Source organism: Crinia signifera, chromosome 7 (assembly GCF_055691185.1).
Source record: "Crinia signifera chromosome 7, ASM5569118v1, whole genome shotgun sequence".
Lineage (NCBI taxonomy): Eukaryota > Metazoa > Chordata > Amphibia > Anura > Myobatrachidae > Crinia > Crinia signifera.
The window spans coordinates 146,700,675-146,718,514 of NC_139223.1; the positions used below are offsets into that span (position 1 = coordinate 146,700,675).

Below are 17,840 nucleotides of genomic sequence, written 5' to 3' on the forward strand. Positions count from 1 at the left end.
GAAGGTAAGCAGGGAATGCGTACCGTAGATATTTTATTGGGATAAATAACCCAAAAGGTACTGCTGAACACGGGATTACTGTATGTCCTCTACTTGGTTGTAAATCATCTATAATATTGCTAGATACACACTAGAGCAGGGGTGGGCAATAAGCGGCCCTCCAGCTGTTGATGAACTAACATCCCAGGGTGCCTTGCATCAGTTTCAGCATGACCAAATAGCAAAACTAAGGCAACGCATGCTGGGTTGTGTAGTTCATCAACATCTGAAGGTCCACGTATTTCGCACCCCTGTTCTAGAGGGTATATGTAAAGGTTGCCTTATTTTAGATTTGTTTTTCTTTTAATGTCATACTTAATCCTGCATATGGATAGCTTCCAAAACTACCTCATCTGCTTGTTCCTGTGATTGGAATATAAATGTCCATAACTAAGATGATTTGGTAGCAGGAGCAACGTATATGTGGAGACTCTTACAGCATCTTAATACAAGGCTTCTGAAGTAGCCAATACTCTAAGAAGGGTATTCAATCCCGCACAAATTTCTTACCAGGTGAAAAATCAGCACTTGTCGCCCGTTTTTAGGGCAAATTAAACTCACCCTATGCAGTCCCCGTTTTTTCTGATGCTGGATTTTTCACCCAGGGGAAAAAATCCAGCATCAACAAAAATGGATGATAATTGCCGCTAATTCACGCGGTTTTGGGGAATTTGCGGCCATTTTTTGACTATGCTAATTCGGCAAAACCGCCAGTGGTTGACTTCTGATAGGCGAATCTTTGTTTTTTTTCACCTGGCGGAAAATTTGGCTGGGATTGAATACCCCCATAAAGAGAAAAACACATTCAAGCTCTCACCCAGTAAATATCTAATACTGGTTTGTTTGCAGATGACATCCTACGTCACTATTTTGGCTGTGTGCTTACACAATAGAAAAGAATATAATAATTCATGGCAAAAAGGACAGGATTATCCGACTATGCTAATATTTGTAGCTTTCTGCAAATAGTTAACCAAAACAGATAAATTCATGATTGTTTATGAATGTATATCGGCACTCATTTGTGTTTGTCTTTTTTTCATACCCACAGGAATGTTCCTAGCTGACCTAATTGAAAAATATTTTGTGTCACCAACTCTGTTCAGAGTTATACGACTCGCAAGAATCGGTCGCATTCTGCGTCTCATCAAAGGAGCGAAAGGCATTCGTACCCTGCTATTTGCATTGATGATGTCACTTCCTGCCTTGTTCAACATAGGTCTACTACTTTTCCTTGTGATGTTCATTTATGCCATATTCGGGATGTCAAACTTTGCCTATGTCAAGAAAGAAGCTGGAATCGATGATATGTTTAATTTTGAAACTTTTGGCAACAGTATGATTTGTTTATTTATGATAACAACATCAGCAGGGTGGGATGGACTATTGGCACCAATTCTTAACAGCGGAGAACCTGACTGTGACCAAAAGGCAGAACATCCAGGAAGTTCCGTGAAGGGTAATTGTGGTAATCCATCTGTTGGGATTTTCTTCTTTGTAAGTTATATCATCATATCATTTTTAGTCGTGGTAAACATGTATATTGCTGTCATTTTGGAAAACTTTGGTGTTGCTACAGAGGAAAGTGCAGAACCTCTGGGAGAGGATGACTTTGAGATGTTCTATGAAGTTTGGGAAAAGTTTGACCCAGATGCAACACAGTTCATTCAATACAGTAAATTAACTGACTTTGCTGATGCACTGGATCCACCTCTTCGTATGCAAAAACCAAACAAAGTTCAACTTATTGCAATGGATCTTCCGATGGTAAGTGGTGACAGAATTCACTGCCTTGACATCCTGTTTGCTTTTACAAAGCGCGTGTTGGGTGAAGGAGATGAAATGGACAATCTCCGACAACCAATGGAAGAACGTTTCATGGCATCCAATCCTTCAAAAGTCTCCTATGAACCCATTACATCTACATTACGTAGAAAGCAAGAAGAACTTTCTGTCGTTGTTATCCAACGTAGTTTCCGAAGTTATCTTTTAAGGAAAACAATAAAACGTGCTTCCTTTATGTACAGTCAAGATAAGCGCAAAGAAGGAGACAGTGTAATAACGCGAAAAGACATGTTGAGTGACCGACTCAATGGAAACTCTACAACAGACAAAGTAGACATCACACCTTCAACAACTTCCCCCCCGTCCTATGACAGTGTTACAAAACCAGACAAAGAAAAACATGAAAAAGACAAAATAGAGAAAGAAGACAGGGGAAAAGATGTCAGGGAGCGTAAAAAGTAAATTTTTTGTGGCAAACTGTTTACAGCCTGAGAACATTGTTAATGTCAGCAGGACTCCTTTCAGAGATTTATGCCAAACTGATAGTTCTTAAAATTATGTACTTATGGTCAGTGCCTACAATACGACAGTGACCCCCTGTCAGGAAAGGATTTCAATGATGTGCAACAACCTTGACTGGAGGTTACTGTTTTAACCACTTCACTGCTATAGTGGCTTGTAATGCATCATACATAGATGCTTTGCTGGCCCCTGCTGAAGTAAAGGGGTTAATTTCCCAGCTGACACTGCTGAAGAGGATAGTCAACATGGCTACTCAGACTGTGCGGAATGGGGACCATTTTGTGGGATACAAACCTGTTCTTTTTTTTGTGTGTTGAACACTTTAGTAAAGTACTTGTATCCACTGTTTGCATTTCAACTGCCATACTTGCCATATGTTTACAAATTCTATGTTTATGGATTCATCATTTTTTTGAATTCATAGGTTCTCTACAATTATATGCGACTATTTTTGTAAATGGGTTTTATGTTGGGAAAGGAGTTGATAATTATCACTTCAAAGTTATGAGGACCAGGCGTTCTTCAATATCTTTCTCTATAACATATATGAAGAAAACTGATTGCATGAACGCATGCCAGGCTCATAGGTCATGCATGGGAAAAAAAAAAAATCAAAAATGAAAAAAACATAGAGCCACAAAAATATCATTATTATGTGACACTAATTGTTGGGGTGCTTAATTGTTCATGTATCACATAGAGAGAAGTTAATACGTGCCTGTTTTTGTCCCATTTACGTCCTACATCAAAGGACAAATGGATTCACTTTTTATGCAACTATCAGTTAAAACAAAGCAACGTTCCAATGCCCGAAGGCATATATTACATTTGTGAAATTCATTTATCCAATAGCACAGGCTGACCAAAATTCAGTTATTTCCGCTTCATCCTCCATTATTGTTTTGCCCATCTTCAGCTTGTCAGCAAGGTTGACATTGTACAAGCCAATGGATTTGCCTATGTTATGGTATGTAAATAGTTACTTTACAACGTGGTGGATGTTTGAGCAAGGAAATAATGATTTGGGCACAGTATTTATTGCATCAAATATGTACCACAATATGTGTAGTTTGCAAGCTTTTGGAAAATAATAGAAAATATTCTGTACCAATATAAATAGTTTGGACGCTATCACAGGTGCATGTTTATATTGCCTGGGCTGCTTATGATGTTTTATTTCCCCACTCTCCAGCAGTATACTACGGAAAGCCATATGTCAATGGTTAAGTAAGACAAATTGTTCACTAAGACCTCATTTCTTTGTTATTAATCTCTGCTGCTGCTCCGCAGTTTGAATGGGTCAAGCAATAGTTTGCAGCTTTTCTTTATATGTTCTTCTCTTCTGTGTTTTTTTGTGTTCCGTTATTATTTTGTTGCTAGTGTTTCATACTAATCCAGACGAAATTGGAAAGGTTACAAACTGCATTCAATATATATATAAATACTGTAAATATTCATTTAGCTTTATTTTTCAGCATTTTGTACATAAGAGAAGAGATTTAAAAAAAAAAAAAAAAAAAACCTAATCATCCAGGGTTAATGTTGTGGTCACTTTTGTTACTTGCCCATGCTTAGCACTATCTAATTGGAAATCTTTGCAAATAAAAAATGAAGATGACAGTTGTAAATTTGTTATTTTATTATAACTTTTTTTTTTGCGCACATGCTGAATGTGGAAATAAATGTGTCAGGTCTGGGACCACAGCTCGCACAATGAAAACCCGTGTACAGTTGAAGATGACAATGACAGAAAACACCAGGCAAAACATACAGGAACTGTGAGAAATGCCTACATCAGGGATTTAACTTTTTCAGTGCCAGATTCCCCAGAGATACTTAAGCAACGAGTTATCTCAGGAAGTGCTAACTGAAAGGGTTAAAGATTTATATTTTCTGTTCATTTGCATAGTGCTTAAGCACGTTCTCAGTCTCTATCAGCTTTTAAGGTGCAAATATTGACTTCCCCCCCAGTGGAGGCAAACATTTGGAGATGATATTCAGGAGAATGTTGCCTATCACTTCACTAGGGACCAATGACATCGTTGAGGGCCTTTATGGGTGGAAAGACTAGATAAAGACCATCTGTCATTTCTTTATTCTGGTTGTAGTGATGTCACTGGTCCCTATGTCATAATTAAGCAGCATTCTCTTATATGTTAGATGAGCCTACAAAATGGCTGCCTTCACTGCATATAAACAAAGTATGCAATTGAAAGTGCTACTCCAGTATGCTCAATGGGTTAATAAGCTGACAAGACTCTGTGAGAAATGAGTCTACAGCTGGGAAGCCACGCCTTGCATTAAGCCTGATTTACACTTTCTTTATGAATTACTCATTCTATTTTTGTTAACTCATGCTGCACTTGAATGTTTTAACCAATGTGTGGGATCCACATGCTTCATTCTCCAAAGAAACATGAATTTGCTTACAACACCATGTTAACATAAGTTCTGTTTTGGACACATGCAAACGTTCGATATAGACTCCTTTGCTTTCCAGGAATAATGACTTGTAGTGTACTGTGAACTGCATGCAGGAAAATGCTATTACCTAAAAATTACAGCTTACTACATTACAAACAAGCCAAAATAATAAAGATTACATTTTGTATTGTATATCTGTGTTCTGACTCTGTTTTTCTCTGTAGACTGTTATTTAATTGCAAATACAGACATATAGGGGGGTATTCAATCACCCGCAGCCATCTCCCGACGGGGAAGATTGCTGCGGGGCCCTATTCAATGCTGACTTCCCCAACAGCATTGAGCAGGGTTCTCGGCAGGACGAGCCCGACTTCACAAGTAGTCGGGCTCATTCTGCCGAGAACGGCCGGGAATTGAAAAGCTCCCGGCTGCAGCTCGCCTCTTCCCGGCCGCAGCTAGCGGTCATGCCCCCTTCTTGTCCAGCTGCAGGCGGGACATTGAATCCTGCCTGATTTTTCTTGGTCGAGTAGCCCGAGAACAGGACAGGGTCACGGCTGTCGGGCCAGCTCGACAGCCGTCGCCCATTACTGAATACCCCCTATAGAATTCCAGAACTTTGGTAAACAATCAATTATCCTATATAGTTTATTTTACTATGAGAGAGTATGCACTGTATATATACAGCAATACATGTTACCTACTGTACACACAAAAGAGACATCCATTCATGGCATGAAGTCATATTCAGGTACATGCAGCCTATTAATTCATTAGGAGCAGGAGGTTGGCCAAGAAGTGTCTCAGTAATGTCACCGATGCCTTGGTAAACTAATAGGTGGGCTTTCACAAATGTTGCTTTAGCCCATACTTGCCTACTCTTTCAAAAACTGTGGGAGACTCCCAGTTTTTGGGGTTCTCCCGAACTCTCCTTAAAGAGTAGGCAGATCTCCCAAATTCCGCACACTTCCTGTTGAAGTGGGCAGGATGTCGGTATTATAACGGGATCGCTGGTTCACAGTGAGAGGTGGGGCTATAATGATGCCATTCACATCATTTTAGCCCCTCCCCATGGACCCTGTGAAACACTGAATTTTGCCATGAGGAGGTCAGGCCTAATATGGACTCCCATTTCTGCCTCACATATTGGTTGACCCGAAACTCCTCTCTGAGATCCCGAGATTGGAAAGTCATAGTTGAAAAGTTTGATTTTTTTAGCCCATAATATTGAACACACACAATGTGCCAAAACAATGCAGCTGATTCCATTTGCAATTTTATGTTAACTATAGTGCTATTGTTCTTTGGTGCATTAAATGTTTTGAAGCAAACATTTTTTTATATTTTACCCAAACGCATACTATACTAACACTATAGTAATAAATTCGGACACATTGAGGGGAAATGACATTGGATGATTTTATAGAAGTGTTTATCATGATTTTGCAACATGATTTAACCCCTTGAGTGGTGGGATTTGCTGGGGCAGGACAAACCTTACCCAGCAATACTCACCACTCAAGGGCAGCAATACCCCCCTCCTGTTGCTCCCCCCCCCCCTGTTCCTGACCTTTGCCCTCCTGCGATCTTATGCTGGAGCTCCCTGCTGCCATTCACACTGCAGCAGTGACCAAGTGGCAGGCCACACTCGGGGAGGTTCGGGGCGGCTCAGTAGGACTCGGGCGCCCGAACTGCAGAGCGCTCCCGAGTCCCCTTGAGTCACCCCAAACCTCCCCGAGCGGGGCCTGCCACCTGGTCACTGATGCAGTGCGAATGGCGGCAGGAGATGCGGCAGTGGAGCTCCGGCATACGATTGTCAGAGCGTGGAGGTCAGGGGGAGAGCAACAGGAGGGGTGGAGCAATGGGAGGGTGCCGCTAGAGGTGGTGTGCCAGTGGTGCACAGCTTAAAGCACCACTGGTGCACACCTACCTACTTGTGGTATGCCTGGAAATTTGCAGCAGTGCAGCTGAGCCCAGAAAGTTTCCGGCCATACCACTGAAGTGGTTAAAGCCGCCTTTTTTGTTAAAAGCAAAACCAGTGTGTATTACACTTGGGCAAAAAAAAGTCCCTATTATATGTTCCCTATATCTGTAACCTATTGTAGTATCAGTTGAGAAATCAATACAGTATGTTAGTACAAGATGCAGTATGAATTATCCTCAAAACATAACTTAAGCTTAATTGCTATCCCAGAACAGTGTTGTATTAAATAAGGATGATTGTATTCCTTCTAGATGATTACATTGATCTTTAAACAGTGTATTTCAATTTAGACTGCTTTGCAAGGTCAGTTTATTTTTGAGAGTTTTGTTTCCAGAATTAAAATTTTTCTGTTTGTGATTTCTATGTGGTTCTTGTCAAATTTTCATTTTCAAAGTATAAGATTAGTAAATAATGGAAATAAAAGTATTAATGTTATAAAAAAAAGGGTCTCATATCCAAATACAATGCACAATGTATATACCACTTGGTAATGTGATGACCATGTTATACTGTATGCTCTAACTCACTTTGGCGATACTCTGTTAACCCCTCCACCTGTACATTTATATACCCCAGGTTTAATAATTACACATTTTAATCAATCAAACATTATCATTTTATGACATGGCCACACAATTAATCTTTATCCATTAAACTCCAGTGTATGACGCAATGCTGTGAAATACTGTATCTAGATTTGTCATTACAATTATCAGTAGTTTAGAGCAACACATACTTTTCCATGTTAAATCCCATTATGCAAAATTTGCCTTCATACAGATGTGTTCACAATCATCCATCCTGCCAACAGGTCACAGATGTATGTTTGCCACATTTGCAGTTAACCATGTTTGTTCATGGAAAATGAATGGAAATGTGGTTATCATGTGATCTAATGGATTGCAGATGTGTACACTTTGAACTTTGCGGGCATGCTATTCGCGGCAAAAAAAAACAGGATTCCTGCAAATAGCGGTAAAGCTAAGCCTGCACACTTTTATATTTATAATAAGGTTGATAAAACAAAGGCCATCATGTTCAACCCTTCATAACTTCTAATTGCATTAACTTACATTAATACAAGCTCTCATAAAAGAGAAGTCTGGAGATGTAATTCGAGTTGGGGCAGAAACCAAGGGAAACTGAGACACTTCGAAAATCACATAAGGGGTAAACAAGATCAGGGGAATGTTGGGAGAATTAATAAAATAAAAAATATAATTATGAAAACCACATACTGTAAGTATGTGGGCCCTAGGGATCCCGGGATTTGTGATTGAAAAATGCTCAATCAAGCAATGCTGAAGCAATGCAAAAATGCCTTATTTATTTGTTTGGGTCACCACTCCTGGTTGATTTTCAAGCACCCATATGGGCATAATACACCTCAGACCATTTGATTAGGGGCAGAGGAACTAGCTTGACTTAATAATGGATGGGGATGTAAGGGGTGCCGGACGACTCACCGACAGTCGGGATTCCGACAGTCACTAACCCAACTTCGGAATCCCGACTACTCCCTCGTGGGGGTCCACGACCCTCAAAGAGGGAGAACAAAATAGGTGGCGAGCGCAGCGAGCCACTGTGCCCACAATAGGCTTTGTTGCGCCCCCCGCTGTGCAGTCGGGATTCCGACATCGGGCTAATGACTGTCGGAATCCCGACTGTTGGTGTGTTATACCACACCCGATGTATGATATGATATTCAATCTTATCCAGCTATCCACATAAAACCTAATCCAGCGATGGCTAACCTGGACACTCCAGCTGTTATTGAACTGCACATTTCAGCATGCCCTGCATCAGTTTCAGCATGGCCAAATAGTAAAACTGTAGCAGAGCATGCTGGGATGTGTAGTTCAACAACAGCGGGAGTGTCAAGGTTAGCCATCACTGGCCTAAACAGTAAAGTATACATGCCAACAGTTCTTACAATATTGAAATTAACGTATGTTATCTAATATATGAGGAATACAAACTCTGATCACTTTTTAAAAAATGTATTTACATATATTGGGGAAATATACCTTGGGGTGTCTCTCCTCCCAAATATCCATAGTTCTCAATTTAACATTGTGCACTCCCTCCAGTGGCATTACCCATTAATCTCCCAGTGGTAATAGAATCTCCAGTTTTGTTAATTCAGCGACAGCAAGCTCTTTGTGCCCTTGAATCCCCGACTATCCAGCTGCAATGGTGCCCTTTGTGGAATTAACCACCCAATGTCCATAAATCATTCTCAGTGGGTATAAATCATTACCCCTGTCATTAACCATACTCCAATGCAGAGTACAGCCAAACACATATGGGGGGTGCTTGCTAATGCAGCACTAGTGGAAGGTGGTTATCTTATTTGCACTTGCATTCAATTTTATCCACTCCAGGAAGCTGTTTGCACAGATTTCTACGGTGCAAAATATTCATTGATGTAGATGGTCAGAGACCACTACAAGACTTCTGGGGGGAATCTGTTTTGCACTTGAGCAAAATGGAATGGGAATGTGCCAGAAATAGCCTTTTAAGGGCTATACTCGCATCTTATGCAACCACACCAGGTAAGTGGTTAAAAAAGTTGGGAAAAAACAACTATTAAGTCCAACCTTTTATTTATTTATTTACAGTTTCTTATATAGCGCATACATATTCCGCAGCGCTTTACAGAGAATATTTTGAACATTCACATCTGTCCCTGCCCCAGTGGAGCTTACAGTCTATGTTCCCTATCACATGTACACACACAGACCTTCTAGGGTTAATTTTGTTGGGAGCCAATTAGTCTATCAGTATACTTTTAGATTGTGGGAGGGAACTGGAGTACCCGGAGGAAACCCACGCAAGTACGGGGAGAATATACAAACTCCTCACAGTATGAGCCATGGCGGGAATCAAACCCATGACCTCAGCGCTGTGAGGCAGTAATGCTAATTACACCATTGCTTCCAGTTTTTCTTTTCAGGCTGTTATTTATCACAGGGCAGCGAGAGAATGCATATGTTATAATGTCACGCTTGATTCTGAAAGCAAATTCTGAATTTTCCTAATCTGTAAATCTAACAGAGCCCCATGATGCTTTACAGTACTGTACGTAACTATTGTGATCAAATGCTCAGCAGTTTATCAATGTTTGGTGACTATTTCCAACAAGAATTCCTTGATGTTGACCTATCTTGTGAAATCCTTATATTGACTCAAATGCTGATGAAAATTATACTGTAATAGTTATTATTCTAAAAACATATTTTATTTTAGAATACTATAATATATAACTATAATATCTAGTTTGTATGTTAGTTAATAAAATATATGACAATAATTGAACCATTTGCAATAGTGGGACTTTTTAAAAAGACAACTTAATGTTGATGAACAGCAAATGTGTGGTAGCCAGTGGGTAGAAATCAATTTAAATAAATGTATCCACCTATTCTGATATTTATGTTATGAGGGCAAAATGCATTTAAAATTGAAAAACAAAAACTTGTCGACAAAGAGATAAACACTTAAATTACGGCTGCAATTAGTAAAAAATACTGCAGTAAATTGTATGGTATTTTTGAAAAAAAAGTGCATGAGTCACAACCGGAAGAGTCACAACAAGAAATTATATTTAAAAAATGTAACCACACCTTCTGCAATATTTATTGGGCTGCAAAGTAACCTAGTAAGAGAATGTTTTGTTGCAATTGGTAGATTTATTTGAATACAAAAACATGTTTTGGTTGAATAAAAGATAAATATTTGTCACTAAATAAATACATATCTATGACTTATCATCTCTTTCTCTCTCTCTCTCTATATATATATATACATATAGTCTAGTGTCCGTTTGTGTGTCTCCGAAACACTGCCATCTGTTGGCAGTGAGTGAAACTACATCTCTTTCTCTCTCATACATGCACAAACACAGAGGCAATCACAAGGTAGCAGACTAGCTTTGGAAGCATTTTCTTCGAGCGGGCTTACTGGTTTAATATACATCTATAAAGCTATATTACATCTATAAAGCTATATTACACTCCAGTATTGCTTTCAGGGCACATTCAGATAAGTGCTTTGTCAGAGGTGAATCAGAATATGCTTGTGGTAACATAAGTCAGTCCCAAACACCAGAACAGCATGAATCATTAGTTTACCTATAATAGAGTGGAGGGTGTGAGCCAACTTACACACCCTTCACCCATGTAATTATACTTACCCATGTAATTATACTCAGAAGTTTTGCATCTGCATTGTAGAGAAATTTACACGCGGCCACTTCTCTAGGGATTTGCACATGAGTAGAGGAGAAGCCAATGAAAACTTGCTCAGTAGGCGCTAGCGCTACTACACTGCCAGAGTGGTGGGTAGCCACACCTAGGGCCTTATTGATACCCGCTGGCTAGGCAGCAAATACTCACTGCCAAGCGAGTTGGTCGGCGCCATCTGCTGCTCTGACAACCCCCCCTCCCCTCCCCTACGCCTCACGCATCCCCTCAGTAACATGTGAGGGGACGTGTACGCAAACACATCCCCTAGCATTCGGAAATAGGTCAATGAAAACTGACTTTTATTTCAGCTGACAATGTCCAAAAAGGCCCACCCTGAGCAGCACCGGCCCAGCTGCATTCCCAAGCATTTTCATGGGGACACCCATAAAATGCTGAGCGTTCCCCAGATGCCGCCCCCGCCAGCCCCCTGTCAGTGTGAATGCCTCGGCGATACTCGGTGAAGGAGTTTTCACAGGGGTCTGCACATGCACATATCCGCACATGCGCAGACCCACACCATCGGAAATGGGTTTGAATTTGGTCACTTCTGAACAAGCCTGAATCAGGCTGCTAGTCTGCATGCACTTTCATCTCTTATACCACCCCTGGCAGGCATACTGTACTTAGTATTCTGGCAAACACTATATATGAGAATCAACACACAGGCAACAATAATTCTGATACGCAATATTCAGCTCAATTAACTTGCCTAGCATTTTGTTATTCTGACTCATTGGTGCCTATTGTTTTTATTAAAGTGGGGTTTCAAGGAACTCATTTGCATAAATATTAAAATTCACCCTGCCAACTTATGTAAGTTAAATGGTAACCAGGGCCGCCCCCAGGCCTCCTAGTGTACCAAGCAAAATTTCAATGCCGCCGATTGGCTGAGAGAGAGAGCACTCTCCGCCAGTCAGCGGCCAGCCTATATTTAGAATTTTTCTAATTCTGCCGCCGCTGACCACAGTGTCCACTCACTCAGCGCTTTCCGACACTACAGACTGCCTGCTCCGCTGCTGCACCCACAGCCCCTGGGTGCTTCACGCTGCCCGGACCCCACACTGCCCAGGTACCACCTGTCTCCCCCTGTATTCGTCTCTGACTGAGGTCACCCTTAGGAGTCGGCGCCCAGTGTGTCCACTCCTATGGAGCGTCCCTCGAGCCGGTCCTGATGGTAAGAAAAATTCATAACCGTCTGACTATATAAAATAATATAAATTAAAAAGTATTAAACTTTTTTTGAACTTCAATCTTCCGTAGATGTAGCATATATATATGTGTCCCTTCAAATCTTTGATAGATAAACATAAATTCTGTATCAAATAGTTTGCTTCATGGTAAAATAAATTAGGAGCTCTGCGTAGCAAGGTTCTTCTTCCATTAATTTTCTCACAAACTACCCTGTCCACCAGTATATCCATGGGTCCTCTTGTATGTACTCTTTGTCTCATTATACTACAGTATGTGTTATTATTATTATCCTTTATTTATATGGTGTCACAAGAAAACCGCAGCGCCCAATTACAGAGTACATAAATGAATAGGCAAAACAATAACTTACAGATGGAGCCGGCTCCATCCTTGCAGGGGATGGCGATTCTATCGCCATCCCCCACCAGGGGCGCGCGCGAATGAGATGCTTGCGCACCCGTGGCAACGGAGCTTGGGAGGGGGTCTCAGCTGCCTCCCCCGCCGTCGCCACCATTCCCCCTCGCCACCCGACACCCCCCCCCCCCCGAACTGCGCAGCATCTCCCTGAAGCGGGGACGGGCAGGGAGACGCTGCCCAACTGCCGTGATACTGGGATGCGCAGTGACTAACGCTGGCGCACACCAGAGAGGAGTCTCTGGAGAGCACCGGGCAAAGATAAAGCTGGCTCCATCTGTACAGTTGAATACAATAGGGAACAAGTACAGGGTACATAACTATAGCTGCATCAGCAGAGGATAATGGAATAATTATCAGTGTGGCAGAAAACTGCAGGATTTGATGCCATCAAAATTGTATAGGTGACAGAAGGAAAGGGGCCCTGCTCATAGGAGCTTAGATTCTACCTGGGAGAGGCAGACATACAGGGTGATACAGAAGGGGTAGACAATGAGCATGGAACCAATAGTTAAGGTAAGATAAGGCTGGGTTTGGTGAAGAAGTAGGTCTTTAGAGCCCTTTTTGATATTTTGTAGAGTGGTGAAGAGTTGGAGAGGGAGAAAATTCCAGTGGTAGGGGGCAGCATGTGAAAAACTTTGGAGAAAGTGGGAGGAAGTAATCAGTAGTTAGAAGAGGCGGCGTGCATTAGCAGAGTGGAAGGGTAGGAGTGTAAAGGGAGATGAGGTCAGAGATGTTAATGGGAGAGGAGTGGGTGAGAGCTTTGTACAGTAAGTGAGTGTGGATTAGATTCTGACAGGGAAGGGAAGACAGTGAAGGGCTTGTAGAAGAGGGGAGGTGGACATGGTACGTTTGTTGAGGAAGATGAGCTGGGCTGCAGCATTGGGTATGGTATAAAATCACTGACAGTCGGGATTCGGATGTGAGTCATCCAGCACCTGCAGCATTGAGGATAGTTTGGAATGGAGAGAGACATGTGTTTGGGAGGCCACATAGGAGGAGTATACAGTAGTCCAGTCTGGAGATAACCAGAGATTAGATGAGGGTCTTAAGTAGCATCCTTGTGAGAAAATGTCTGATCCTGGCAATATTTTTTAAATGAAAATGGCATTTATGCTCCTGCCACAGTAGTTGGTTGCCCAATGCTTTTTTATGTTTCCAAAATGTCTGACTTTTTAGTTGCATCATTGCTACCTTTGTATTTATGTTCCTCTCCTAATTGTTATATATGCTCCTCTCCCTATTGTTATACTGTAAATGCTCCACTCCCCATTGTATATTTACATATATATTTATATGCTCCTCTCAATATTGTTATATATGCTCCTCTCTTCATTATTATACTGTATATGCTCTCTCCCCATTGTTATCTACATATGCTCCTCTCCCCATTGTTATATATGCCCCTCTCCCCATTTTTATATATGCTCCTCTACCAATTGTTATTTATGCTCTTCCAACACATTGTTATATATGCGCCTCTCCCCATTTTTAGACTGTATACAGTATGCTCCTCTCCTCATTGTTAAATATGCTCCTCTACCCATTATTATTTAGGCTCTTCTACCCCACTGTTATATATGCTCCACTCCCCATTTTTATATATATACTCTTTTCCCTTTGTTATAAATGCCCTCCTCCCTATTACTATTGTTATATATGCTCCAGTCCCCATTGTCACACTGTATATGCTCCAATCTGCATTGTTGTATATAGTATATATATATATATATATATATATATATATATATACACACATACAGAGTACCACAACACTCGCCATCCCTGCGAATGGGGTGCAAACAGCACTCGCCATTCCCAGGTTGGGGTGAAAGTGGCCTGTGACCACATGCTCTAATAAATACAAATACAGGGACTCAACACTCTCCATAATGAACTAACTCACCTTAGTATACAATCAATCAAATAAATAATGGGGTTTTAGTTCATGAATTGATCAATGCATTTAAGCTTGCAGCCCATCGCCAAGGGACCCCATTTCACTGCAAGTCCTACACTAGCATTTGTTTCTCAAGAGCCTGCCAACTGCCGACACATCATAGCTAAAGTGGACATGTGTATTTTCCTGGTTTAAAGCTCACCTGCCAAGTGCCTTATGGCTTTTAAAGATGAGGCAGTCACCTAACACAACACCTGACTTAGAATTAAAGGGGCAGCTGTAACAGGTTACAGATAAATTAGCTCATCTGGGGTGAAAGAGAAAGCTATGATCACAGTAACAAAGGTTAATAAAAATTAACCCACATATATACACACATACAGAGTACCACAACACTCGCCATCCCTGCGAATGGGGTGCAAACAGCACTCGCCATTCCCAGGTTGGGGTGAAAGTGGCCTGTGACCACATGCTCTAATAAATACAAATACAGGGACTCAACACTCTCCATAATGAACTAACTCACCTTAGTATACAATCAATCAAATAAATAATGGGGTTTTAGTTCATGAATTGATCAATGCATTTAAGCTTGCAGCCCATCGCCAAGGGACCCCATTTCACTGCAAGTCCTACACTAGCATTTGTTTCTCAAGAGCCTGCCAACTGCTAGTGTAGGACTTGCAGTGAAATGGGGTCCCTTGGCGATGGGCTGCAAGCTTAAATGCATTGATCAATTCATGAACTAAAACCCCATTATTTATTTGATTGATTGTATACTAAGGTGAGTTAGTTCATTATGGAGAGTGTTGAGTCCCTGTATTTGTATTTATTAGAGCATGTGGTCACAGGCCACTTTCACCCCAACCTGGGAATGGCGAGTGCTGTTTGCACCCCATTCGCAGGGATGGCGAGTGTTGTGGTACTCTGTATGTGTGTATATATGTGGGTTAATTTTTATTAACCTTTGTTACTGTGATCATAGCTTTCTCTTTCACCCCAGATGAGCTAATTTATCTGTAACCTGTTACAGCTGCCCCTTTAATTCTAAGTCAGGTGTTGTGTTAGGTGACTGCCTCATCTTTAAAAGCCATAAGGCACTTGGCAGGTGAGCTTTAAACCAGGAAAATACACATGTCCACTTTAGCTATGATGTGTCGGCAGTTGGCAGGCTCTTGAGAAACAAATGCTAGTGTAGGACTTGCAGTGAAATGGGGTCCCTTGGCGATGGGCTGCAAGCTTAAATGCATTGATCAATTCATGAACTAAAACCCCATTATTTATTTGATTGATTGTATACTAAGGTGAGTTAGTTCATTATGGAGAGTGTTGAGTCCCTGTATTTGTATATATATATATAGATAGAGAGAGAGAGAGAGAGAGAGAGAGAGAGAGAGAATGGGGAGACAGAGGCACTCGGAGACTTCTTAGGTGAAGCAAACATGGACCAATTTAATCCATATCAAGCAAAGCCTGTCATATATATGTGTGTGTTGCCTGACGAAGGGCTATAATAAAGGCCCGAATGCTTGTTACTGAAATCTCAAAACATTGAGTCTTGCTTTTTGAAAGTCCGTGGGTGCCCGCTCCTGGAGGTCTTTTGTATATTATCTTTGCTGGAGCACCGCGGCGGTTGCTGTTCGTTGAGGAGTGTCTTCTGAATATGCATATATATATTGTGGGGTTTTAGCATCAAACGGGTAGGCACAGGTGAGGATTTGGCACAGACTTAGACAGTGACATCACGGCTTGGGTCCAAAACAGGGCTTGCCTGAGTTTATTGCAGCACTCAGAGCAAGAAACTAAAAAAACAGCCTTTACACTTCAGGCAAAACAGAAAATAAAACCTGCTCGTCTGAGCTCTAACTAAACAGAATAAACGTCCCTCTCTATACCAGGGCCACACTATGTGACACTGGACACACACAGCAGATATAGATCAAGTAATGCAGTACTTACAGCCTTGTCTCTCTCTAGCAGCAGCTTACTTCCTCCAACACCCAGGGAGAGAGAGACCTATGGAGAGGGCTGACTCCTTTTTAAAGAATCAGGTGCTCTCCTGATTACCAGCCCAGGACAGAACACCCTTTGTAAGCCGGAGCTTACCACACAGATTGAAACAGCCTGCAGTCTATATGCCATAAGACAGGATTCTAGGGGAAAGGTACCTGCCGTCTATGACTTTCCCTGCCACTGTCTTACATACCCTCCCCCTCTGTTCGAACCTATGGGGTCGGACACTGTCTGCCAACTGGCAGTATGTTCGGGATAGGGCATCAGCATTACCCTGAAGCCTTCCTGCTCTGTGTTCCACTGTAAATTTGAAATTTTGCAGATTGAGAAACCATCTCGTGACCCTTGCATTTCTCTCTTTGGCTTGGTACATCCATGTAAGTGGGGAGTGGTCAGTGATTAATCTAAAGGAGCGTCCTAAGAGATAGTACTTTAGGGATTCAAGGGCCCACTTGATTGCTAAGCACTCCCGCTCAACTATACTGTAGTTTCTCTCCGCAGGTGTGAGCTTCCTGCTCAAATATGTTACCGGGTGTTCCTCTCCACCAACTTCTTGGGAGAGGACAGCACCTAGTCCCACATCAGAAGCATCAGTCTGTACGACAAACTCTTTTTTAAAATCTGGAGTGATCAGGACTGGTTGATTACAAAGGGCCACTTTTAATTCTTGGAATGCCTTTTCAGCCTCTGGGTTCCAGCTGACCATAACTGCCTTACCTCCTTTGGTAAGATCGGTTAGGGGCGCTGCCATGGTTGCAAACTGGGGAATGAATCTACGGTAATACCCCAGAATTCCCAAAAAAAACCTGACTTGTTTTTTTGTCGAAGGACGAGGCCAGTCTTGGATAGCCTCCACTTTATTTATTTGTGGCTTTATTATACCTCTCCCGATAACATACCCCAGGTAACGTGCCTCCTCGAGGCCTAAAGTACACTTTTTTGGGTTCGCTGTCAACCCCGCCTCTCTGAGGGAATTCAACACCGCCTGGACTTTGGGTAAATGACTCTTCCAGTCATCACTAAAAATTATGATGTCGTCTAGATATGCCGAGGCATACTGACGATGGGGTTTAAGAACAATGTCCATCAACCTTTGAAAAGTGGCTGGAGCCCCATGCAACCCAAAAGGCAAACAGAGATATTGAAACAGACCATCGGGGGTGACAAACGCGGTTTTCTCTTTGGCACTATCGGTAAGAGGTACTTGCCAGTAACCTTTAGTTAAGTCGAGGGTAGAGAAATATCTAGCATGACCAAGTCTTTCAATTAACTCATCAACTCTTGGCATTGGGTAGGCATCAAATTTTGATACCTCGTTCAGCTT

The 17,840-nt window shown here is 41.7% G+C and overlaps 1 protein-coding gene across 6 annotated transcripts in view; it reads left to right on the forward strand.

Annotated features, from left to right (window-relative positions):
- LOC146020648 (sodium channel protein type 2 subunit alpha-like) overlaps positions 1 to 4,962 on the forward strand; it is a 203,990-nt gene extending 199,028 nt beyond the window's left edge. For all 6 annotated transcript variants that reach the window (XM_083153915.1, XM_083153913.1, XM_083153912.1 and 3 more), the window contains exon 27: positions 1,091 to 4,962. In XM_083153915.1, coding sequence (XP_083010041.1) covers positions 1,091 to 2,286 — 1,196 coding nt within the window. In that variant the 3' untranslated portion in view covers positions 2,287 to 4,962. The remainder of the gene's footprint in view (positions 1 to 1,090) is intronic.
- The last annotated feature ends 12,878 nt before the right edge of the window (positions 4,963 to 17,840 follow it).